The sequence below is a fragment of the Sprattus sprattus genome, assembly GCF_963457725.1.
Source record: "Sprattus sprattus genome assembly, chromosome: 17".
Lineage (NCBI taxonomy): Eukaryota > Metazoa > Chordata > Actinopteri > Clupeiformes > Clupeidae > Sprattus > Sprattus sprattus.
This window is the reverse complement of record NC_137915.1, coordinates 10,476,289-10,501,761: the sequence shown is the minus strand read 5'-3', so window position 1 is coordinate 10,501,761 and position 25,473 is coordinate 10,476,289. Positions and strand designations below refer to the sequence as shown.

General features: G+C 42.9%; 1 protein-coding gene across 2 annotated transcripts; it reads left to right on the top strand.

The window, feature by feature from the left end:
- The first annotated feature begins 1,410 nt into the window (after positions 1–1,410).
- Positions 1,411–25,294, top strand: vps41 (VPS41 subunit of HOPS complex). 2 transcript variants are annotated; one of them, XM_080855426.1, is made up of 29 exons: positions 1,411–1,587; positions 2,054–2,092; positions 5,340–5,447; positions 7,995–8,072; positions 8,601–8,675; positions 10,639–10,701; positions 10,940–11,005; positions 13,629–13,748; positions 14,029–14,175; positions 14,525–14,591; positions 14,708–14,805; positions 15,167–15,296; positions 15,978–16,093; positions 16,288–16,344; positions 16,453–16,514; positions 16,620–16,701; positions 16,840–16,932; positions 17,259–17,386; positions 17,845–17,989; positions 18,745–18,786; positions 18,902–18,952; positions 19,396–19,533; positions 20,668–20,722; positions 20,862–21,002; positions 23,448–23,584; positions 23,877–23,976; positions 24,086–24,127; positions 24,400–24,476; positions 24,723–25,294. In XM_080855426.1, the coding sequence occupies exons 1-29, from the start codon at positions 1,567–1,569 to the stop codon at positions 24,801–24,803; spliced, it is 2,559 nt and encodes an 852-aa protein (XP_080711552.1). In that variant the 5' UTR covers positions 1,411–1,566; the 3' UTR covers positions 24,804–25,294. The 2 variants fall into 2 exon arrangements, with proteins under 2 accessions (XP_080711552.1, XP_080711551.1); XM_080855425.1 differs by having other exon boundaries at positions 24,083–24,127.
- Positions 25,295–25,473: the final 179 nt, after the last annotated feature.

The following is a 25,473-nucleotide window of genomic DNA, read 5'->3' as shown; positions in this document are numbered from 1 at the left end:
TAATGACTTAAGAATATATAAATCAAGTGCCTTGTATTAATAACTACCTTGTCAGAATCATGTGCTTATGTAAGCAGGAACATGGCTTTTCTGTGTTTCTGTGTGTTTGTGTAACTTAGATTATTAGGTGCCACTTAGTCTGCATATGTGCAAGAGCATGTTTGGTCCAGAAGGAGGGTCGAACTATGCTTCTTTCGACCTTGGGTAAAACTGACAAGCCTCGGACGTCAGAGTCCCACCACGTTGTTATCCCTGCTGACAAATTGTTTTGGCACCAGAACATGCCAAACTTCTATCTATATAAACCTTGTGTGATGTGCTTAATATTGCTTCTCTCTCGTCTGCTGCGACCTGGGAGTAGGCCCAGGCTCCCTCTCTCTCTGAGAGAGAGCCTGTGCCTCTCTCTGGCCTGCCGGACCTGGGTGAGCCCGATTGCAATTGTTGTTGTTGTTGTTTAATAAATATATTTATATACAACTCCGGAGTCCTGAGGTAACTTGAGTGAATTTTCACCACAAAAATCATATCCATCTAACAAGTGCTACAGAGGAGTGATATTTTGATGAACTGTTAATGCAAGTAGCTAGTAGGCCTACTGCCAACTTTATGTTTCATGTTTAAACTGTTTTGTTCGCCATGTGATTTCTGATATTTCACTGTGTTAAAGTTAAAGTTATGTCTAGTGTTTGAACAGAAACCTCATAAGACAGTCTTTTTTCAAAAACAACTTGTATAGGCCAGGACTGCAGCCTACAAGGTTTTACTTTACTTTGTTGAGGTTTAACTGCTCCTCAAAAATGCATGGCCAGCTTTCTACCAGAGGCTTCGTGGCCTTAGAGTCGCCTTGCACTTCTTGCATAGCCATCGTATTGGAACACACCTGTGTGCCTCGATAGACCGGAGATGCCACCGGCCATCTGCATAAACGTATGGGACGTCTATTGACAGCCTGTCATGAACGATCGCTCCAAGCTGCAGTCTACGGAAGCAGGCTGCTACAAATCAAAACTGAGCCTGTCTGGGTCCATTTCATCATGAGCCACTAGCCATCCTCTTCACATGTGCATAGAAAACATCATACAGCCCACGCATGGCATTAACATGACTGCCTTTTCGATGGAGTCATCCACCTTTAGCAAAAAGAGAGAAAGAACGAGGGAAAGAAAGAAAGACTGGACTGTCCTCCTTTCCTATAAGTGAGCCTAACGTTCGTGGCGTCACTTAAAACATGTGTCTGAAAATATAGTGGCACGTAGGCTAAGTAACATTTAATCATTTCCGAGGTGGGATTGTAACATATTGTAACCTAAACGCCCGTAACTGCACAATACCTAAAAGAACTACAAATCCCGATATCTTTACTTGAGCTTCCTGTTTTTGTCACATGATTTCACTTAGCTCAGTCTGCGTATGTGTTATGCTAGCAGCATCGTCTCATAATAGCAAAATCTTGTCGAATTAAATGATATTCGGTGACATATCTGACAGCATATTGTTCATGTGTATGTTTTGCAAACCTGCGTTTGTACGCAGCTGCCGCTCCGCGTAGAAATATCCAGAGAAACCATGTCGGAAGTAGAGGAAAAGGTACGCATCTGTTCAAAATAAATGTGTAGGGGATGCTAAATACGAACCCTAAGATAATGTAAATGTATGGAGTATTTATGATTATCATATGTCCTTGTCATGTTGTCCATGTTTTCCAGTCGTTCGACGAACATAGAATGACTACTATTGCTCATTGATATCTTTGTTTACAACGTTAATAAATATTGCTTGCTAAATACAGACAGCATTGTGTGTGCGCCTTAACATAAAATGAGTTGTTACTTTAGAGGAAATTACAAATACTAATTGGGTTATGCACTGGCTTACCCACCGGCCCCCTGAAAGAATCACGTGATATTCTTAAAACAATATTACAGTGGGTACGTTCTTAGAGTTGTACGAAGTCTTAATTCGAGTTACATGCATACAAGGGTATTTTGGCAGTGGCAATGTGATTGACAGACTTATCATTCTGGATATTTCTGACATGTCTCACTTCATTCAGGGAAGAAAATCGAGTGAGGAATCTACAGATGATTCTGAGGTAAGAAGCATGTCTTAGTCATGTGCAGGCAGTAATTAGAGTGAGTGAGTTGATATGACATACACAGTACACTGACCCTTTCATGTTGTATCTCATAGCTTGTGTCTTGTGGCCTGTGTGAGTTTGTAGCTAAATGTAGTTAGGCTAGATGTTATTAGGTAACACATGTCTCCAGGTCCTGGGACTCAGCATGTTGTGCAACTTTATCATTAAGCAATGCATTGAAACAGAAAGTTTTATAGAACCATTTCACTGTCCCATAACTTCATTTGAGCAATGGCTGAGCTCTGTATGAGTCCTTGTAATTTCTAAATTAAGGACGTAGTAAAGAAAAATAATAAAAGGGTTCTGTGTAAGATAGTGATGCAAATTTTTGAATCTCCTGAATCCAATTAATAAAAAGCATTAAACTTCTTTCAGTCAGGATGGGTAATTAGACATTAAAGCAGCTTTTATAATACCATTCCAGCACCTTACGAAGTTACTTTCGTAAATGTTTTATTTATATTAAATATTTGATTAAGTGAACTTTAACAACCAGGGTGAAAATGTACATGAACCTCAGACATATTTTCAGTTTATCTCTGATTTGCTTGTCAACTCCGTAAACTGCCAAACTAAACGGTAACAATACAGTAAGGCTAGCTTGATTTCGCTTAAAAAATGATCCTGCTAAATTTCTCTTTTAGGTTATATTAATTTCTCCATTTACAATTAACGGGGATAAGTGAAGCGGATTATCTACAATTAGTCGACACATGGGCCTACACTGTACACATGACTATGAAATGTTCTAAAACTATCTATAGATAGTATGAGGAATTCAGAGCAGCAGACAGTGCAGTATGCCATGCCTGCAAATCGGTAAATAAAATATAGCGTGTCAGTCTGCAGAGAGAGAGCTCTGCCTGTCTTTAAGTGATCCAGGGAATGAAATGTCAAGAAGACAACAAACTATTCCACCCGCAGCCATTGAAGGAAAAAAAAGCAGCCCGGAATGAATAAATAAAAATACAAAATAAAATCTGGCCCGGCAAATGACATCTCTTTCTATGGAAGTATGCTTCCTATCTCTTCTCTATGGGTTCCCCCCCAGACACACAAACAAACACACACACACACACATACACACACACATACACACACACACACACACACACACACACACACACACACACACACACACACACACACACACACACACACACACACATAAAGAGAGACAGACAACACGGACCGCGTGATTGTACACTCACTCAGAACGGCTCCCAGCCCCCGTTTATCTGCAGCTCTATTGTAGAGCCATAGTGTCTCAGTTCACTCCCTCAATAGGCCTGTCAGTCGGCAGAGCAGGCTGGTGTGATTGGTGCCCTGGGCCCTGGGCACCTGCATGAAATGTTTTGTGGGTCTTCTTGTGCTTACCTTCCAACACACTCACACACTGATTGTCAGCAAAGAGTCACCATTATTTTGTGTGGTCCAACAATAATAGACACCAGATCCAGAGCTCAGTTGGAGTTTTGTTGGGGGGTGGAGGGGTGTTGGAGTTTTCGTGTTATCCACCTGAAATTTTGGGGTTGCGACAAAGATTGCATTGCAGAAAGTGGGGGGTGTGCGGTTCATCTTTTCAGTGTCACACATTGAATGGAACGCGGGGGCAATCTTCCCTGTGCTAGTGCGGTTATTAGTTTGTGCTTGCCTTCTGAGCCTTCCTTTTCATTGTGGCGATGCAACATGGAGAGAGCGCTTTAACCAGTGAACCTCAGAGAGAGAGAGAGAGAGAGAGAGAGAGAGAGAGAGAGAGAGAGAGAGAGAGAGAGAGAGAGAGAGAGAGCGCACGAGGGAAAGGGCCATAGAATGCCTGTATGACAGAGAGAAAGAGAGAGAAAAAGAGAGTGAGATGAAGAAAGGGAGAGAATGGTGGTGTGAGAGAGAGAAAGAGAGTGAGAGAGAGAAGTGTTTGGCTGGTTACACCACGCCTGGGAAGGGGCAATTAAAGAGCGGCCAGCCTTCATCCCACGCTCCCCAGGGCTCCAATTAGAAGCGGCAGGAAGGACAGCACAACACTCATCCACAGCGTTAGCAGCCACGGCAACACTAACAAGAGGCAGAAATTATGGGATATGAAACGGAGCCATTTCTCTTCCACCCTTCTCACCCCCACCACCACCACCACCACCTCAACCCACTCAACCCTCCCAGTGTTGAAAGTTTGTTTGGGATTTTTTTCCCCTTTTCCCCCTCCATCCCTCCCCATTCCAGCTATAATGGCTTTGTAGACCATGACAAATGTCCGAGCATTACAGATTTCACATCTGGAAGGAACAGGAAATGGCTTGGGGAGTTGAAAGAAAAGAGTTGGGGAAGAAATACTTTCTTTATCTAACTAGCGAGTCCTTATTATTTTATGTGGAAGATTAGGTTTCTGGGGGTTCCTCTCTAGAAAGTTTCCTCATCACAGGCAACTCCACACACCAGCCAGGAGGGCTCTGATAAAATCAGCCTACTCTAGAAGCATTAAAGTGGGGGAGAGAGAGACCATGTTTGAGGGGGCAAATGGTGAGAAAATGCAGCATCACCTATTATGAGAATCCCGAGCTCTGGCTTTGCTGAAGTCGACACAATGCAAACCCTTTGGGGTGGTGTGTGAAACAGCCATAAAGGGATAAAGGCATTACTTATGCCGGAGAATAGGCAGCCCGGGGACAGATTTGATCGAGGTGCTGGGAGGAACAGAGTGTAATTCTGCCGTGGCATTGCTCGCCACTCGAGCTGGGCTCAGTTATAGGGCTTACAGCAGGCCTAACTCTGAGAGGAGAAATCTACCACACAGGTCAAACTCAGGAGGTGATCAAAGCCAGGAGAGGTTGTTCCAGAGATTGATGCCTCTTTCCAGGGCTCCAAAATATGAAGTGGGGGGGGGGGGGGCGGCATCAAAAGGGGGGTGGAGGTCATCAGCTGCGAGTTTAACTTTTTGAATTTTTTGGGATCATGATTAGTTGGTGACTGGATTCGTTAGACAGATGGAAACTTGATATATGTCAGCAGTGCAATACCATAATAAACATGACCGCAATGTAGCTGCATTGCTTTATGGTTCTGTCATATTACGAGTGTCATTGAGAGAGTTAAGTGTTTGTAAGTGTGTGCGGGGTTGGGGGTTTTACACTGACAACACTGACAACACTGACAACACTGACAACACAACCTTGTAACCCAACCTTCATGTCGAACTCTCTCCCCATAGGAGGAAGAAAGCGAGGAGGAACCTAAACTGAAGTACGAGCGGCTGACCAATGGAGTGACAGAGATCCTCCTGAAGGATGCCGCCAGCTGCATGACTGTTCATGATAAGGTATGAAAGGACTTATCCATGCACAGCAGGCTATGGTCACCCTATCAACATGTGCTGTGCATCTATTAAAGTTCTTAGCACCCTGCCAGGTTATGAAAGAAAATCTGTCTGGGTATTTATAATACAACAGAAGATAATCGTGGACATTTTGTGGACATTTTGTGGATATCTTACGAAGGCAGATCTTGAGGGCCGGCGGGTTCAGTGGGCTTCCAATGACATCATGTTTGAGAGACTGAAGGTGCCTTGTTCTGCAAGTAGTGCACATGATTGAGAACCTGCATACTATAGCTATGTTGATCAATTAGAACCTGCATACTATAGCTCTTTTGATCAATGAGAACCTGCATACTATAGCTCTGTTTATCAATGAGAACCTGCATACAATAGCTCTGTTGATCAATGACACCTGTTTTTCCCAATGTACCACTGGTCACTAGTGTCATGGTCTCATGCATCCTGCATCCTACTTTTCTTTTCGTACCGCTGCCCCTGTCTAATGTTTTCCACTCACGGCAGGTTTGTTTCATCTCCTCTTTTTAGATTTATTTTCTGTTCTGGCCGGACACCTTTCTTTCTCCTCTCTTCCACTTCCCCCCCCCCCCTTCTTTTAAGAAAGCTGCATTCTTTTATTTTGTCCTTTTCTTTTGGGTGGAAGGTTCTGGGGCGGATGGCTAATCGCCATGGCACTGGGTGCACTCATGCACGGCCACGCTGGAGGAATAGTCATACCTAGTTATGTCTCCTCACCTGATGTTTTATTAACCGCTATTGATTTTTATTCTTTTCCTCTCCACTCCCTGGGGATTCTCCCTACTCCTTTTTTACCCTTTTCTCTCTCTCTCTTTCTCTCTCTTTTTCTCTCTTTCTCTCTCCCACCACCTCAGCCGAGAAAAAGCAACCTTGCGCGAGTAAAAGGCACAGTGGGCCTGAATTTGTAATGAGCCCCTTCCTTTTTGCCCTCCTCTGATTGCCCTCTTCTTTCTCTCTCTCTCTCTTTCTCTCTCTCTCTTTCACTCTCTCTCTCTCTTTCTCTCTCTCTCTCTCTCTCTCTCTCTCTTTTCTCCTATCTAAAACATGCTTCCTTCAGTTTGTGCACCCTCTTGTGCCCCCTCGCTGCACATGTAGCCTCTCACCGCCTCCATCTCTCACTTTCTCTCTCCTCTTCTCTCTGCCTCACAAACATCAATCACACTTGCACACTCTCTCTCTCTCTCTCTCTCTCTCTCTCTCTCTCGCTCTCTCTCTCTCCCCCCCCCCCCCCCCCACACACACACACACACACACACATACACACACACGCACACGCTCCACACAAGGCAGGTGACGCCCACTTTGCCCTAATGTTGCCTCATATTTTAAGTGCCCAAGAATGGGAATTTAATGTGAGCCTCACACAGCAGTAAATCCCTTTAAAGGCGTCCGAGGCTGACCGTCCCAGGCCGCTTACTTATTTATTTATTTATTTGGGCCTGATTTTATTTGGAGGAGATTGCGGGAGGGGGTGGGGGGGTCTGTTGGACATGCTCGGCTGTGCCTGTAAATATAAGCATTTCATTATAAACTGCACTGAGGCATGGGGGTGGGGGGGGGCACCTGCCACACCTAGCAGGAAGAACGTACAGGGGAGAGTGTGTGTGAGTGTGCATATTTCTGTGTGTGTGTGTGTGTGTGTGTGTGTGTGTGTGTGTGTGTGTGTGTGTGAGTGTGTGTGTGAGAGAGAGAGATTGTGTGTGTATATGTCAGTGTGTGTGTGTGTGTGTGAGAGAGATTGTGTGTATATATGTCAGTGTGTGTGAGTGTAAGTGCATGCGTGGTTATGTGGACCTGCTCTTGCTTTAAAGCTAATCCCAGCCAGTGTTTTTATACATATAAAATCCCCCTCCTTCCCCATCCTGGGGGGGGGGGGGGGGCTCCAGCTGTGTGTGAGCCAGAGCCAGAGTCAGAGGCAGAGCAGGGCTGGGTTTGGGGGCCATGCTGGGAGCCGAGCCTCTAGCCTCCAAAAGGTGGACCTCCACAGCGCTCAGGGACATTAACCCAACCGCAGCATGCAGCCGCAGCATAATAGCGTGCACGTTTTTCTTTGCTTGGTTGTTATTGTATGCATCGCAAAGGGTGTTGTACAGACCTCTTTATTATTTCCACTGGTCAGTTTTGTTGTTATTATATTTTATTATTATTATTTTATGTTTGTAAATTTGCTTTTTTGACTTTGCACATTCAGACAAAAACACTCAAGGTCCTTAGTGCATATATTATGTTGAGGCATTTTATCCCCCCCACCCATCCCCTGCCCACAGAAGAAAAAAAAGTGCCATTTCACACAGCAGTGCACTGATAAATGGGGTTTTCCGTCCCTTGCAATTTCACACTTTTTGCCCCAAGGGTCTCCCCTCCCCTCCCATCAACACCCACCCACCCAAATCTCACCGTGAGCCTCGATCTCTAATCCTCCCCAATGAACCCAGCCTCTTAAGTCTCAAATATATGCGAAAAATGCTGAGCGTCTCCCAACCTAATTTGTCTAATATATATCTCTCATTGCAGTTCCTGGCGCTCGGAACCCACTTCGGGAAGGTTTACTTGCTGGATGTCCAAGGAAATGTCACTCAGAAGTTTGAAATTGTAAGTTATGGTTCGGCTCCTACCTGAGCTTCACCTTTTTTCACTTTGGCCTGACACACTGTCTATAACTTCACTGAAGGTTTATCGGGGGATGCTTAGACAAGTGATACCGCAGTGTTACCTTTCAAAACCCACATAGATTTTTTGTTTAGTTGTCAGTTATCTTGGTTTTTGCTTCACCTCTCATCTTTTTGTCATTTTTATCAAGTCGGACAAAAGGACAGGTCACGGGAGAAATTATGAGATAGTGTGCGCATATTCAGCTTCGCTTGGTGTTGTTTTTCTCAGTCGATGTTCATAGTTGACGTGACATGTGGAGTTGCAGTCTAACATAACGAGGCGCCAGAGCAGCCCAAGTGGCTATGGGAGAACGCTCCCGTGCAGCTCAGACCTGCGGACGGGCCTGTGTGAAAGTTGTGATTTGAGTAGCTTGTCCGTAAGTCTGTTCTGACTTTTCTGACACGGGCCTCGTGACGCATGAAGTTCTTTTTCTGGTCAGGCGTGATTTGTCAACTCCTGTCTTTCCAGAGTTCGGTGAAGATCAATCAGATCAGCCTGGACGAGAGCGGAGAGCATGTTGGGATCTGCTCAGAGGATGGGAAGGTGAGTCCGCTCTGTCACTATCTCTCTCTCTTTCTTTCTATTTTATTTTCTCTCTCTCTCTCTCTTTCTCTCTCTCTCTCTCTCTTATGCACTCACTCTCTGGCTTCTTCCTGACCTTTTGTGCTCTCTGCCTTAAAACTGACTGACAGCACCACTTCAAATTGTGCTGAGGAGGATGCTAGTCTCCAGACAAAAACAAACAGCATTTACACTCCCAGCATCCAGCATCCTCTTTTTAATCCTCTCAACCTTTCCACGTAAATAACAGCATTTTCAAGAGCTTTTCACTAACGTTTCGAACCTTAATTAGATTGTCCACCAACGAAGCTCCTTTTTTTGGTCATATTGTCACACAAAAGTAAGGCCTTGGGAAACGCATACATGTACATGCTAAAGAACCAACACCTCCATCCACTTCCCCTTCCTCCGCCTCTGCCTCCCCGCGATCTGTATCACATTTCTCCCCCCGATATCCCCTCATTGATCTGTACCTGACTGTTATCAGGGCTCTTCTCCCTGATTACAGGCCCCCTCCCGGGGTTAGACTCGCTGCAGATATGTGCACCCGATAGCGCCCCCCGCTAGTCCCACGAGCAGAAAACAAGATCTTGTCTCGCCTGCCGCACCTCCGCCAATTAAAATCGATGTGCCGAACAATGTTCGCCCTCATGCACTGTTAACCCTAACCCCCGATCAAACCTCGCCGCCGATGGCAGCGATACGCCAAACGTGGCGGCTTTAAGAGGAAACGCAGAGCGTGCGAGTCGGATGGAAAGAGGGAGTGTTTTTTTTTTTTTTATAGAGTTCAACTTGTTTTTTTTCCTGCCTTTAAAAAGATGTTTGTTAAAAATGGAGACCCTTACAGGAAATAGTTTTTTTTTATATAGGACTTGTCTTCCTGTCTTCCTCTGCCTATGACCATGGGCGTTTTAAGCATGAGAGAGTGATTATTGTTCCTTTCAAAGGAGGATGATAAAGGAAGACATTAAGTGTTGTGTTTTAAGTTGCCTTCGGCTGTTGGGCTGGTTGGCAGGGCCCGAGATGAGGGCAGGGTTCGGGATGCCACCTGCCCAATAATTGGCCGCTCCGTGGCAAGACCATGCCACTTAATGACAGAATCCCTCCAAGGCATGAAAGGGGGAACGCTCTGGCCAACAAGCGAGTTTTCCCTCCTTCCCATGATTCTCAAACTATAAAAATGGTGTTCGCACTTTAGGTTCACTTATCCTACACTCTTCCAGGCTTTGCACTGCATTACGACTGTGAGCTGATAAACCAAATAGCCTCCATATTTGATGTCATCCATCTGTCTTAAATAGACAGTGCAGAAATGCCATGAGTCAGCGAGTGACCCGTCTCATCATGACAGGTCCTGCTTGTGTTAAACTAGCTCAGGCAGACACGGAGGAGCTCAGGCCACAGGTATCTATGTTGGGTCAGCTATAAAAACCATTTCAAGGAGACTCCCTGGATACCAACATTTAAAAATATTCAGAGCACCAAAAGCCTGAAGTTTACGGAAAAGGAGCACTATGAGTAAATGTGTGCCATCTTTAAGATTTTTACATTTTATTTATTTATTTGATTTTTTTAAAACTTGGCATTATAGACATTTTCAGTTTTGAATTTTGTATTAATGTATTGGTAATTATTTACTTACTTACTAATCAGTTACAGTTCATCAGCAGGGCCTAATGATCTATCTGTTTAAATATCAGTTAAATCATGCTAAAGCTGCATTATTTACCTTGTCAGAATTTACCATATAATCTATATTTTAGCCGCATAATCACTTAAATATTGATTCAGACACAACACATTTGGGATGGTTCAGTTTATAGCACTTAGATTAAGTGCTGAAATGCACTCATGGTCACTATGGAGACATTTTGTGCACCCATTTTGTTTCCCCCAGTAGTAATGATATTCACCATCATTGCCTTCCATGTTTGTCTCCTCTCAGGTCCAGGTGGTTGGTTTGTACACACGTGAAGGTTTCCATGAGAACTTTGACTGTCCAATAAAGGTAAACGTCACACTTAAGTAATAGCTGAAATTTCAGGGCCTATTGCTGTTTTTTCAAAATCAGAGTAAACGCATTTTACATGGCAACTACATGAGTCTGCCGTTTGTGACCGTATTTATAGTGGTGAAGTACTGATAATAGAAGTGTTGTACCTTAAGGAGTGTTATGGTGTCTTTGGCATGGCCTACAGATGTTCACCACCCGTGTCTTGTCTTTGATGTGTTCCTCTTCTCTGCAGGTGGTGGCTCTCCATCCTCAGTTCAGCAAATCAAACAACAAGCAGTTTGTCACCGGGGGCAACAAGGTGAGTCTGAAGAGCATTCCGCTCCGTAGTTCCTGGAGTTTGGAAGCTCTTGGGTTCTGACAGCGGGGAGTGGGGTTGTAAACTCTGTACCGCTCAGCCCATAGTGGTGTATCTTCTGAACACTCATCTACTCAAATGAGTACACTTGTGATGTTTGCATGGGCCATCATCACAGCCACTTCTGATGAATCTGCTCTCTCTCTCTCTCTCTCTCTCTCTCTGGCCAATGTGATGCCTGCTTTCTTTCCTCCCTCCCCACCACCATGAAGGGCTTTATCTTGGTGGAATTTATGTGGAGGTGCTCCACTATTTCAGATTTTCCCTCCAATTTTTGTTCTTTTTATTTCTCCTCTTTATTGTGAATTGTTCTCACTTTTTTTTGTTCTGTCAGGAGACGTGAGAGGCTCTTACCATGTCGTCCTCTGGCAGGGGCTGATCTCTTAGTGAGAGTGGCCCATTTTCCCCAAAGTGCTGCTCACCACAGAAGTGTTGTCTCCCGAGCACAACAAATAACAGTCATTACCCAGATGACCCGTAGTCTCCACACATGTAGACCACACTTTACGGCCAGATTCTATACAAATAGCGGGTTGATTCGCATGGATCTGCAATTCAGCCAGAAAACGCCAAAGGACACCCTTGGACACTGCACTCATGGACAGTTTATTCACAATTTAGATTTTTCTTTCTTTCTGCCTCTCCCTTTTTCCGTTTATCTTTTTGTCTCTGTCTCCATTTTATTCTTTTAAATGCGAATGTTCTGCTAAACTACATTTAGATCATCATATAAATAGATGCCAGGTTATGTCGATAATCTGAACTTCAACAGTCCTTAGTCGTAGCCAGTAGTTCAGAGCATGTTTGGACATTTCTGAGAAATAGATGTTAATGAGTCAGACTTGATTGTGCACATCTTGATTGGTCCTGATTGTAGACCCCATCCCCATCATCACCACATGTCTGAAGACCGCCCGCCTCTCGAGCAGCACGTTAACAGTCAAGCAGCCCCCCCCCCCATAACCCCCCCCCGCACCCCATCGTGTGTGACGCGCCTGGAGTTCTAATGGAAGCCCCACAATGAGCGTTCCCTGTGCCTCTGCTTTCAATCGCCGCCTGATTTCTGTCCCCTTCCTGCGGCTTAAGGCTCCCATAATGCACCCTCGCCACGAAAATCAATAAGGCTTCGACTGAAGACACATCTTGTCAAAGGCAATTCAATTCAGTCTGCACAGGCCCCAGCGAGTGTCATCCCCTTCATACTGCGCGCTGTGATCTGTTAACATAGCCAAAGAGTAGAATGGAAGCCACATTGAAGGGTCTTCCATTTTCAATTCTTTTTCTTTCTATCAATCTTCCTCTCTTCTTTTTTTCCCCTCTCTCTCTCTCTGTGTTTCACCCACTCGGCTGTAATAAGAGTTTGTGTATGTCTTTCCGACTGCGCCTCTTGAGGTGTGTTTTCCATTGGGGCTATTGCCGTTTCCGTTAGGATTTCCACTCTCGTGGGAGATATAGAAATTATCATGACCCTATGAACTGTCTCCTTCAAAGGAAAAAGGAAAGTGGCCGTCATAGATCTAGTTCCTCAAAGATTGTAATGTTTGAAGAAACAAGCGGTCACTAAATAGATTTTCTGAAGGGGACCTCAAAGAGAGAAAATAAAAAAGAACACATTCAGGAAATTCAGGATGCGGGCATTGTGACACAGGCATACCTCAGCCCAAAGAGGAGACTAGATCCATTTCAGTTAACGTGTAATAGAGAAATACTCATCTCCGGATCAGAGTGTATCCCCAATTTGTGTAATGTCCCATCCTGCTCATAATTAAAAGCTAAGTAACCTAATATCTGTCGGTGCGGCAGCTTTGTGAAGACAGCGGCGTCCCACACTATATCCCTGGACTTTATTGACACTCGATACAAGAGGAGTTCCGTTGTTAAAAGCACTTACCGTTCCATTTGGGTAATTAAGACACACTTGTCCGAAATGGATTTTCTGCCTGGAGCGGAAGAGTGCGGAGGGCCGAGAGACCCAGAGGGTTATTCGTCGGCTGTGCTCTACTGCCCTCTCATGGTAGAAGAGCGTCATGTGTTAAAGCAGAATCCCTCTCCTGCAACAAAATCACTTTAAGAGAGATTCACGGGAGGTTTTCGAGACAGTTGTTTTGATGAATTGTATTATTGTGCATCCTTAGGCTGATTTTTCATTTGATCAAAATGTTGTTACCCTGACAAACAATGCTGGTGATGCTTTGGCTGGTTGAAATCTCTCGTTTTAATGCTACACCACACCACACCACACACAAAGCTTTTAACCGCACCTCACTGTAATGGTGTGGTTGTGTGATGCTTTGGCTGGCTGAAATCTCTCGTTTTAATGCCACACCACACCACACACAAAGCTTTTAACCGCTCCTCACTGTAATGGTGTGGTTGTGTGATGCTGTGACCTACAGCTGCTCCTGTATGAGCGGAACTGTAACAGGGTGGTTGTGTGATGCTGTGGCCTGTAACGGTGTGTGTGTGTGTGTGTGTGTGTGTGTGTGTGTGTGTGTGTGTGTGTGTGTGTGTGTGTGTGTGTGTGTGTGTGTGTGTGTGTGTGGTTGTGTGATGCTGTGGCCTACAGCTGCTCCTGTATGAGAGGAACTGGCTGAACCGCTGGAAGACCTGCATCCTGCACGAGGGCGAGGGCACCATCACCAACATCAAGTGGAGGGCCAACCTCATCGCCTGGGGCAACAATGTGGTAAGAGGGGCGTGGGAAATAGGCAGGAGGGCATGAATGGAGTGTAGCAGCTTTAAAATACATTTATTAAAAAGAATATTCAAAAAGTTAATAAAAGGTCTTGGATAAAGTGTGCATCCAAGTAAGTTTGAGATATGCTGGACCAGAAAGATTTGTTTTATGATATGTTACCTGTATTATTCATTACTGTAAGAATCATATATTTTCTGTACCTCTGAATACTTTGTGTGTGTGTGTGTGTGTGTGTGTGTGTCTGTGTGTGTGTGTCCGTCCATCACAGGGAGTGAAGATCTATGACATAAGCACTAAGCAGCGCATCACCAATGTTCTACGGGATAACGCCAGTCTACGGCCAGATATGTACCCATGCAGTCTGTGCTGGAAGGACAACGCCACCCTCATCATCGGCTGGGGCTCCTCTGTCAAGGTGTGTGTGTGTGTGTGTGTGTGTGTGTGTGTGTGTGTGTGTGTGTGTGTGTGTGTGTGTGTGTGTGTGTGTGTGTGTGTGTGTGTGTGTGTGTGTGTGTGTGTGTGTGTGTGTGTGTGTGTGTGTGTGTGTGTGTGTGTGAGCTTGCGTGCGTGCGTGCGTGCATGTGTGTGTGCCTTAATGCTTTGTGTAAGTGTACTTAGGTGCTATGGCAGGGTATTGGGTAGGTCCACTGTTAGCTGTTTATCATCTGTCAAAGAAATGTCCAAACACTCCATGTGGAGATGTTTTGTAAAGCACTATCAATGTGAAAGTTAGAGACTCTAATGTTAAGTGATCCGTCTCTTAGATATGTGCTGTAAAGGAGAGAGACCCCACTGAGATGAGAGACCTACCAAGCCGCTACGTTGAGATCGGTAATCACCACCGACACTATTTAAGTCACATGAGTTTCAACATCTGTGTGGTGAGAGAAAAAAAGTGGTGTGTTTGTAAAAGAAGTCCTCCCGTCCTTTCTATCGCTGTGTTCCAGTGTCTGCCTTCGAGACAGAGTTCTTCATCAGTGGCTTGGCTCCTCTGGCTGACCAGCTAGTGACCCTCTACTATGTGAAGGAGACCTCGGAACACATGGTGAGGCTTGCCAATTATTTAGAATGTAGCAATTTGATTGTACGACGCATCAGGTGTTTGTTTGTTTTTTGCTTTTTTAAAGTAGAATCATTTCATGAAAACAAATTACTTTCCTTATGAAAATAATTAGTGCTTATTCCAGCTCTAACAATTAATTACATTATCTCTTTGTGTTTACCATGTTCACACTGTGTGTGTGTGTGTGTGTGTGTGTGTGTGTGTGTGTGTGTGTGTGTGTGTGTGTGTGTGTGTGTGTGTGTGTGTGTGTGTGTGTGTGTGTGTGTGTGTGTGTGTGTGTGTGTGTGTGTGTGTGTGTGTGTGTGTGTGTGTGTGTGTGTGTGTGTGTGTGTGTGTGTGTCAGGATGAGGAGTTCCGTGCACGGCCACGTCTTGACATCATCCAGCCACTGGCGGAGAACTGTGAGGAGATCTCGTCTGACGCTCTCACCGTCCGGAGCTTCCAGGACAATGAGTGCAGGGACTACCGCCTCGGTAGGGCAGCCCATTACAGCACACATGGGATTATCCCTTACCTACCCCACTCCCAGTGTTATATTGCTTTTATAAAACTCCCGAGTGCTATATTGCTTTTATAAAACAATTCTACAGTCAACAAATTAACATTTCAACACAAAGTTATTGATTATAAATGGTTTATTTCGCAATTGTTTTCCGCAACAAAAAATAGTTCCATTGTCAACGTCTTGGTTTGGAATTATAAGAATTTTTAATTAACGGTTATCATCAATGCGCTATAGAATATTTCATCGCGGAGTGATTTATTATTAGCTGTGAAAAGTCCCTGTTGGGTTGTTCTTGGATAATCCATGGCATGGAACGTCTCTCGTCCAATCAGAAACAGCTAAATAACGCGATAGAACCCAATTATTAAATTTTTATAATAATTTTTTTAAGTACAAATATCCTCATAGTAGTAGTAGATATTAATTATAAACTGTATATATATATATATATATATATATATATATATATATGTATATATATATAAACTGGAAAGATACACAATATTTAAGTAAAACAATTATTTTACATCTAAATGCTGCAGGTAAAGCCCTAAAGAAGATGTTGTTTTTTGATGCCACAGTTGGTAATGTGCCTGTCAGTGTGACCTTGAAGTGACCTCCCAGAGCTTCTCTTCTCTTGTTTGCACAGAGCACGCTGAAGGGGAGTCCCTCTTCTACATCATCAGCCCTAAAGACATCGTGGTGGCTAAGGAGAGAGACCAGGACGACCACATCGACTGGCTCCTGGACAAGAAGAAGTATGAGGTGAGCAGAGAGGAAGCTGGTTTACACCAGCACCACCATGTTGGCTAGTTACGGATCCGCATACATCCACAGACGTATGAAAGATATGATATCATTTTCTGTAGTTTTTTCTGCCTTGGTTGCTCGTCTGAAGTTTTAACTGTAAAAATAAATCAATTAACACTAATTAACACAGTTGATGTCTACTCGTCCAGGAAGCTCTTATGGCTGCAGAGATAAGCTTCAAGAACATCAAGCGACATGACGTCCAGGTATGGATTCACTCTGTTACAGTACTAACGTTCCTCAAGACTGGCTTGTCTTAACCCCTTCTTTCTGATAATGGAGCTATTTTTATGCACGTTTTCTTTTTTCACTAGAAAATTGGGATGTCATACATAAATCACTTGGTTGAAAGGGGAGACTATGACACAGCAGCCAGGTATGGTGGATTTAGCTTTACATATTTTGTAACTGTTGAAACCTACAGGCAAAGCATTTCATTTTTATCGATGTATCTGTTTTGTCTTCCGCCCTCTTCATTTAGGAAGTGCCAGAAAGTCTTAGGGAAGAATATGGAACTCTGGGAGAATGAGGTCTATCGTTTCAAAACCATAGGCCAGCTGAAGGTAACAACTTAATTTAGGTGTCAACGTTATACTTCTATAATTGAACGCACACTAAGAAGAAAAAGACATCTCTGTTTGCCTTAGGGTGCATTTATATTTTGAGAAAGTGTCTCAAATGCCCGTCTTCCATCCATTCAGGCCATCAGCCAGTACCTGCCCAGGGGAGACCTGCGCCTCAGGCCTGCCATCTACGAGATGATCCTGCACGAGTTCCTCAAAACTGATTACGAGGTCCGTATGATGCCCCTATTAAGGTGGCTATTATCATTTGACCATACTCATCACAAATAGTTTTCATTTGTTTACGACTTTTTTTATTGCAGAATTAACACGAGCTAGGAACCTGCTGGTCCTCTTGACAATACAGTAACAGTAATAATTGTGTGTGCGTGTCTGTGTCTGTGCATGTGCGTGTGTGTGTGTGTGCGTGTGTGTGTGTGTGTGTGTGTGTGTGTGTGTGTGTGTGTGTGTGTGTGCGCGTGCGCGTGTGCGTGTGCGTGTGTGTGTGTGTGTTGGTTGGGTGGGTGGTGTGGGTGGTGTGTGTTTCTCTCCGACAGGGTTTTGCCACGCTCGTTAGAGAGTGGCCCGGGGAGCTGTACAACAACATGACTATTGTGCAGGCGGTGAACGACCACCTTAAAAAGGACTCCACCAACAGCACCCTGCTGACCACACTGGCTGAGCTGTAAGTGAGGGGATGGGTCTTTCATCACCTCATCACTTCCTCTGGGATATCATAGGGATTTGCAATATATGTATTTCTGTTGTCAGTCTCTTACATACACATTACGGGGAATTTCCTAAATTTCCCTCTGGATTAATAAAGTATCCATCTATCTATCTATCAATATATCTATCATCTATCTAAATTCAATGTGAAAATGAAGAGATTCATGTATTATTTTTTTCTTTAGTCAACAGCAAGTCTAGAAAGTCAGGTTGCATGGCATTTCTTTTTTTCTGTAGTCTTTACAGTGACTACATGTAATTCCATTGACTTTTCCCCTCTAAATTAAATAACAAACATGCACACATGAAAAAAGACAAGATACAGATACATATATATATGTAATGTGTAAATGCAAATGGATACGTGTGTGAACTTACTGAACTTTTTCTTTCTCCCTCTTTCCAATCCTTTAGGTACACATATGACCAGAGGTACGATCGCGCTCTGGAGATCTACTTGAGACTAAGACATAAAGATGTGTACCAGCTCATCCACAAACACAACCTCTTCTCCTCCATAGAGGACAAGATCGTTCTGCTCATGGACTTCGATAAAGAGGTGTGTAACACGCACTGACCACACCCCAATACAACAAATATGCATTCAACTCAAAATGTTATGAGTATCCTAATTATTACGAACACCCTGCAAGTATAAATGAGATCTCATGTTTCTTACATTATACATGAACCATATATTAGTTTAAATTAATTATAAAATGGGGGCTATAATAGAATTCCATAATGAATTGAAACATATTGATAATTGATCGTCTTAACAGGATTTGGTGATGTAATTCCTCCATTAAATTCTACCTGTAGTCTCCATCTCTGGTCACCTACTCTGCCCAAAGGAGGTTATCTTGTCTGAATTACAAGTCAAAATACCAGCGGCAGTTATTCCAGGATTGTTATTGCATTTTCACCAAATCACACCAATTCAAGGATTTCCTGCACTTGAGATTGTCGTTGTCGTTTTATCTTATTGCTACAATATTTCTGCATACAAATGCATAAAAGTCATGACATTTCTGCATTATTTGCAATTGATTCGATCGAAATTGGGTTAATTATTTAACTCAAAATCACTGCAGCAATCCCAACCAACCCTGGCAAGATCCTGGAGGGACTAGCCAGGGGAGCGTCTAGCATATGGCTGATATTCTCTGGAGATGTGGCGTCTCTCCCCACTCTCCCCTCTCACACAGGCCCAGCGTGTCATTATATTTGAGATGGAACACCTATGAGGTTGCAGGTCGCGCCTGTATAGATCTGTCCGGCAGACATATCAGTTCCTCTCCTCTCCTTTTTCAGAAAGCTGTTGACATGTTGCTGGATAACGAAGACAAAATATCAGTAGGTGAACTCGATGCCTTCTCATCTCTTGCCGTGTTTTTCTTTCTTTCTCTCTCTCTCTCTCTGTTCATTGTACTGAATGTGTTTTTTTTTTCCTGCTCCATCGCTTTCACAGACGGATAGAGTTGTGGAGGAATTGAAAGACAGACCAGAGCTCCTGCATATCGTGAGTATGGGGACTTTTTTTATTGGGTCATTAACATTTAAAGGAAATGTGTTTTATTTCATTTTAACCCATGACCCATTGGCAAGGCAAACCAATAAGAAGACAGAGACAGTCCCATATTACCTTTGGCTGAGAAAGGGTACATTCATTCTGTATTTAAAGTGATTGGCCTTCAGATATTGACTAACTGTTTGAGATGAACGTGACATTTACTGCAAATGTACATCAGAATGCAATCGCAAATGTAATTTGACGTTTAATGCTAAAGAGAAATACCCTTAAGACATTCAAAAATATTTTCTTTATTCTCTCTGTAAAGCAAACATTTAACGAACCCCAAGTGAAACGATAGCTGATAACTGCCCTCTATTGATCAATCATTCATTAAATGAGACGTCAGAGTATTCAATATACTAAAGATGAGAGTGTCCCACTCTCTGCAGTACCTGCACAAGTTGTTCAAGAGGGACCACCACAAGGGCCAACGCTACCATGAGCGTCAGATCAGCCTGTATGCAGAATATGACCGGCCTAACCTGCTGCCCTTCCTACGAGACAGCACACACTGCCCACTGGAGAAGGTAATGCTATCCAACCCCAGAAACACACACACACACACACACACACACACACACACACATACACTCACTGGAGAAGGTAATGCTATCCCACATGAGCACACGTGCACACACACACACACACACACACAGTCTAGTGAAGAGACTAACGCACATACACGTGCCCACACACCTACATACCAACACACATTGCTCTACAAAGAACATAGATATAATGTAGAGATGATGTGACACATCTAACAGAGGTGATTTCACTGTCGTGTTAACTTTGTTCTGAGAAAATACGTTATGGGTTTCCACAAGTTACAGTGACCGTGCACACTGATACGAACACGTTAGTACCCGTTTTAGGCATAATGTCGATGCAACATGCGTCTAATAACATGGCATGGCAATGGAATCAGTGTTCTGATCACCATTTCTGCTAACTTGTAGCATGTTACTTTTGTTTGGCTTTTTTTATCTTCACATGGCTTTTTCACTTCATACTGCTCTGAACGTGTAGATGCCTGCAACACTTTTGAATTGAATTTAATTGAATTTTTTCTATGGCTGCACAAATAGGCTGAGTATTTATTTTTTGAGTGGTTGTAAAACTGCCCTGTATTTTCGCTCTGTTTGATGAAACCTTATTAGCATGTATATCTATTACCTGATCACTAAACTTTTGATTCCTTTTAATGTTGGACGGCGGTTCCATGATTTAATTCAATTTTGCAATTTGCATCTGTGATTGAATGATGCCGTTCTATTGCAAGTGTCGCAAATCACAGTTAGTGGGCGGTGACGTGTTAATTACACTGCATATTTAGTACATTTGACATCATGCACTTTCTATGGACTGGCCAAATCGCCGTACGGCCAAGTTGCAATAAGGACATGTCCGCAGAACTATACCAAATGCTTAACTGTATCTCTGCCCCTGAGAACATGCATTGCTCTTCGAAGAGCATTCAGATAATGTAGAGATAATGTAGCACATCTAATAGAGATCATTCGCTTACATGTTACCTTTTTACTGACAGAATACATCAGGTGTGAACACTTAAAGAAAATGCAACATGGAACAGTGACATGCAGTCTGGATTTCTGTATTCTAATGGTTTACCTCACTCACATTTCTGTGCCCCTGTCTAGGCACTTGAGATCTGTCAGCAGAGGAACTTTGTTGAGGAGACGGTCTTCCTTCTCAGTAAGTAGCCTGAGGAGTAGACATTTACCTCAACTTTTTCAAACTAGAAGGAAGACTAGAAGATGTATAGTAGTGCGATATAAGCGGTAGGAGCTCTTGCCTTTGTGTAATGATTCCTCTGTGTTGCTGCCCTCTGCAGGCCGGATGGGCAACTGCAGGCAAGCATTGCAGATGATCATGGAGGAACTGGCAGATGTAGACAAGGCCATTGAGTTCGCCAAGGAGCAAGATGATGCTGAGCTGTGGGAAGACCTCATCTCCTACTCCATCGATAAGCCACGTAAGATAAACAGGCACATAAACCAGTTGGTTTACCACAATGATGTAAAAGTTCAAGCTTTAAGCTTATATACAACCTTATCATGAGAGATCTATTGGTTAATTTTTTTGAGCAAGTCTAATTGTCAAATTGTCTTGAACCACAGAAGGACAATAGATTAGCACCCTCGTTTTATAGTTATAGTCAGGTTATTGACAAGGTATTGTCTAAAGCAGCTTACAAAACATTAGATAAAAAAACTTTAAAAATCAATGAGAAAATTATGCAATAGGCATAATGAAATTCAATTAATAGAACAATATCAAGAGTTAAACCATACATTATTACTGTAATAATAATAACAAATATCAAATTTAAAGATTACATTTACAAAGTATGCCTCAAACAAATTAGCTAATCAGACAAATACAGTTTAAAAGGTGAGTTTTTAAATACTTTTTGAATGTACGAAGGCTGTCACTGGAACGGATAGCCCTAGAAAGGTACCGCAAACAAATAAAGTCTGCAATCCCTTGCTGCTGAGAGAAGGCAAAGACAACAGGTGCCCATTAGAGGAGCGACGTGGTTGAAAGGGGAATAGAACTCAACCACAGCATTTGTATAGGCTGGTGCCGATCCAGGGGCTGTCCTATAGACAAGAGTGAGAGATTTAAATGTAATTTTAGCAGCTACAGGGAGCCAATGAAGAGTGACTAGCAGAGGAGTTACTTTGGAGCTTCTTTGGCTTATCAAGTACCAAACACACCGCTGCATTCTGAAACATCTGCAATGGTTTCACTGCATAAACAGGTAGGCCTGTTAAAATAGCACTGCAATAGTCTAGCTTAGAAATAACCAGGACCTGCACAAGAAGTATAGATTTTTAACCAACAACATCTCAAGACAGAAGCTGGTCAACATAACTCACAAGTTTTGTGCAGTTTTAGCTGGGGTCAGTGAAGATGAACCCAGTTGGACCAAGTATTAATATTTTGTGGGATGGCTGGATTGGCTAGGAATATCAGGAGCTCAGTTTTCAAAAGATTGAGCTGAAGGCTGAAATATCACTGAGGCATGCAGAAATTCAAGCCAATCAAGGAAGGACGTGCTGTTGAATATCTTCACATAACAGTGATAGGAGAACCTATGCGAAGCAGTGTAAATGAAAAATAGGTGGGATCCCTGAGGTACACCAGTGGATAGGTGGTGAGATTTTGACACTTGTCCCTACCAAGACACACTGAATGAACGTCCACCAGTGTACGCTTTCCTCTAAATTCCGAATTTGGACAAGGTTAGGAGAGGGATGGTTCACTGGGTCAAAGGCTGCTGACAAATCTATTAAGTCTGAGCAGAGGCTTTTCTCAATGCTTCAGTGACAAATAAAAGAGCAGTTTCAGTAGAATGGCCACTCTTCAGCCAATCAGACTGCTTTAGGTCTAGCAAAAAAAAACTGAAACTTGCTTTAAGACAACCCTTTTAAGAATCATTGATGAAACACTAACTGATTGTAAGGTAGATGTAAATGTAACTGATGGTGGAGGTTAAGGATATTCTTGAATCTTGAATGTACACAAGAGGTCAGTGTGGAGCGAAGAGTGTTCAGAGCATCATTCAACTCTAATGATGAGAACAAACTCTCAGGAATGTACACAAGAGGTCAGTGTGGAGCAGAGAGTGTTCAGAGCATCATTCAACTCTAAAGATGAGAACGAACTCAGGAGGGAGAGTAGTTGCAACCAGGGAGAACTGCTTGAGAGACTTTTCAGGTTACGGCGAATCAAAGACACAGGAGGAACAGTAGGATGTTCCAGGAGATGCACAGAAAATCTGATAAAGTAATGGTCAGGTACAGGTAAAGGAGTGACCATTCGCTTTTCTGTAGTGCAATTGCACAACAAAATGAGATCTAGAATCCTTGCAGCCCTCATGAGTAGGAGGGCTGCGAACGTGTTTGAGATGAAACAAGTTAAAGGGAAACGTCTGAATTTTTCAATTTTTTTGTATCTAAACCGTTACCAAGGACAATTAACTACCGAAATCAGTCCAGTATTGAGTTATAACGCTTAAATCGGCAACCACAAAATAGCTGTACAATGTAATCCTATGGGGCAAGCATCTGCGTCAAAGCAAACTGCTTGTTTACTTGTGTATGCCACTGACAGGCTTATAATGGTATTAAGTGCCTGACAACACGAAAAAGATTCCTACAGATATACCTGTGTCTGTAACTGTAAAGAAAGTAAGTGCAAAGTTTCTGGAGAAAATGACTGTAGAAAAAACAGCCTTGGCCATGTTTCAGCAAGGCAAAATAACTAAAGGGATAACTATGAGTCCAAAGTGGAAATAAAACCTGACTTTCTAAACAAATTGTTGGCTGCCACAAAGAGAAACAAAAAAGGTTTGTACATAAAAATGTAACTGTAGAAACGCCTGTCTAATACACGTTGCGTGCTCTCCCCATAGCTTTCATCACAGGGCTGCTGAATAACATTGGTACCCATGTAGACCCCATCCTGCTCATTCATCGCATCAAGGAAGGCATGGAGATACCCAATTTGAGAGACTCACTGGTCAAGATTCTACAAGACTACAACCTGCAGGTTAGAAAGACTGACTTACTCTTTTACCAATAACAGGTGTTTCCACTCCCCCACCTCTTTGGTTGTTTTGGAAGGCTTTTTGAATGTCTGAAATCTCTTGCTAAAGAAATGTCAACCGTTATAAATATCATCTTAACCCCTATGGTGCGTGTATTATATGATCTTTAACTGGTTATAAGGGAGTAGCATATCTTAGGTAACTGGTTGTAAGTGAGCAGCACGTCTTAGGCAAGCGTGATGTTTTAGAGGAGCACCCTTGACAGTCATCCTAACCTGCTTTGTGTCTCGTCAGATTCTGCTGAGGGAGGGCTGTAAGAAGATCCTGGTGTCTGACTCCCTCTCCCTGCTGCAAAAGATGCACAGGACACAGATGAAAGGCGTCAGAGTGGATGGTAGGCAGCCATTTTGTTTCCAACTTTATTGTCCAAACCTACATACATATTGTATAATCAAGTGTTTGGATTGCATTAAACTGCCTTTGAATTTTGTTTTCTACAGAAGAGAACATCTGTGAATCCTGCCATACCACCATTTTACCATCAGGTATTAATTCACATCTGCTGATTTTGTGAATTCCCATAAACTAAACCTATAGGCTAAACATGTCTTCACCACCATTGAGACCTAAAGTCACATGCAGAGTGTTAGATACTGAGCTTTTTTCCAATGTGTTCAAGAACAATCGCTTTCCTGCCATGAAGTCAAAGTCATCATGTCAAGTCCTTCACTGTAATTTAAGAGATTAGAGATTTACTACTTTTTACACAACTTCTTTTGTGAAATGTTCATCTGCTTATTTCCCACCGGTGTTTCAGACACAGCGCAGCCCTTCAGTGTGGTGGTGTTTCACTGCAGACACATGTTCCACAGAGAATGTCAACCCTCAGGAGCAGTAAGAGATTTTTCCCTCTCATATTCATTTAGGGTCCGTTCAAAGTGAGTTAAAATGCTGTCTAACTGGGTATCTAACTGGACATCGAGGCAGCTACCTACCATTTTGAACGGACCCTTACTCTTATTGCAGTTTACCCATTCACAAGTATGACATCATAGCTTGTACTTTTTTTGTCTTTAAATGGGTCAGTGTCGTCAGCGTGTTATAACATGTAGCTTATTCCATGGATGTATTGCCTCCCAGATTCCAGGGGTTCAGTTTTGCAACATCTGCAGTGCCAAGAGAAGAGGTCCAGGCAGTGGCATCCTGGAGATGAAGAAATAACGATGAGACCCATATCTACCATGAGCCCTCGAAAGCCACTGATACGGGATCAGTGCTCTGAACCCGTCTTCAAATACATCAATGTCACCTGGAAATGGACTCTGACCTCAGGCTGATCTTTGCGATCAAGTTCGTCCTGTGTTGTTGGTCCTGCTCTCCTGGCTTTACACCCTGTGATGGGCGTGGCCATGTTGGAACTACTTAATTCTGAACTGCAAATAATGCTTATAAGGATTTTTGTGCACTTTTTGTTTTTTAATGATGAATGACCAGTTTAACAAGTGTTTGCCTTCATTTCTGTTAATAACAATGCTCGTAAATGTTTTTCATCGACCTTGAATGGTCATAAAAGCTGTACTGTTCAGCATTTCTGCACTATAACAGCTTTAAGTTAATGCTGTATTAACATTACCTTTGATATGCCATGTCGACATGTATTTATTTTGCTTAAATTGCTGCAGGAATTGAATCTATTCATAAAGATCATTAAAGTGCTGTCCATCATAATAAAATGATGCTGTAAATGTCACATATACAGCTGTATTCAGTGAGGCTATTACTCAGAACATGCTGTTTGTTGTAGAATGGAAAGCTGTTTAATACAACAAAATTACAAACAATGTCTTTAATTGAATGAGGAAGGAGTTTGATAATGGAGCCCAAAAAATAG

Coding starts and splice junctions, on each gene's coding strand:
- vps41 (XM_080855425.1), top strand. CDS start 1,567: ATGTCGGAAGTAGAGGAAAAG. Junction 11,006..13,628: donor TTGTCACCGGGGGCAACAAG/GTGAGTCTGAAG, acceptor TGTGGCCTACAG/CTGCTCCTGTATGAGAGGAA. Junction 18,953..19,395: donor GACCAGAGCTCCTGCATATC/GTGAGTATGGGG, acceptor CACTCTCTGCAG/TACCTGCACAAGTTGTTCAA.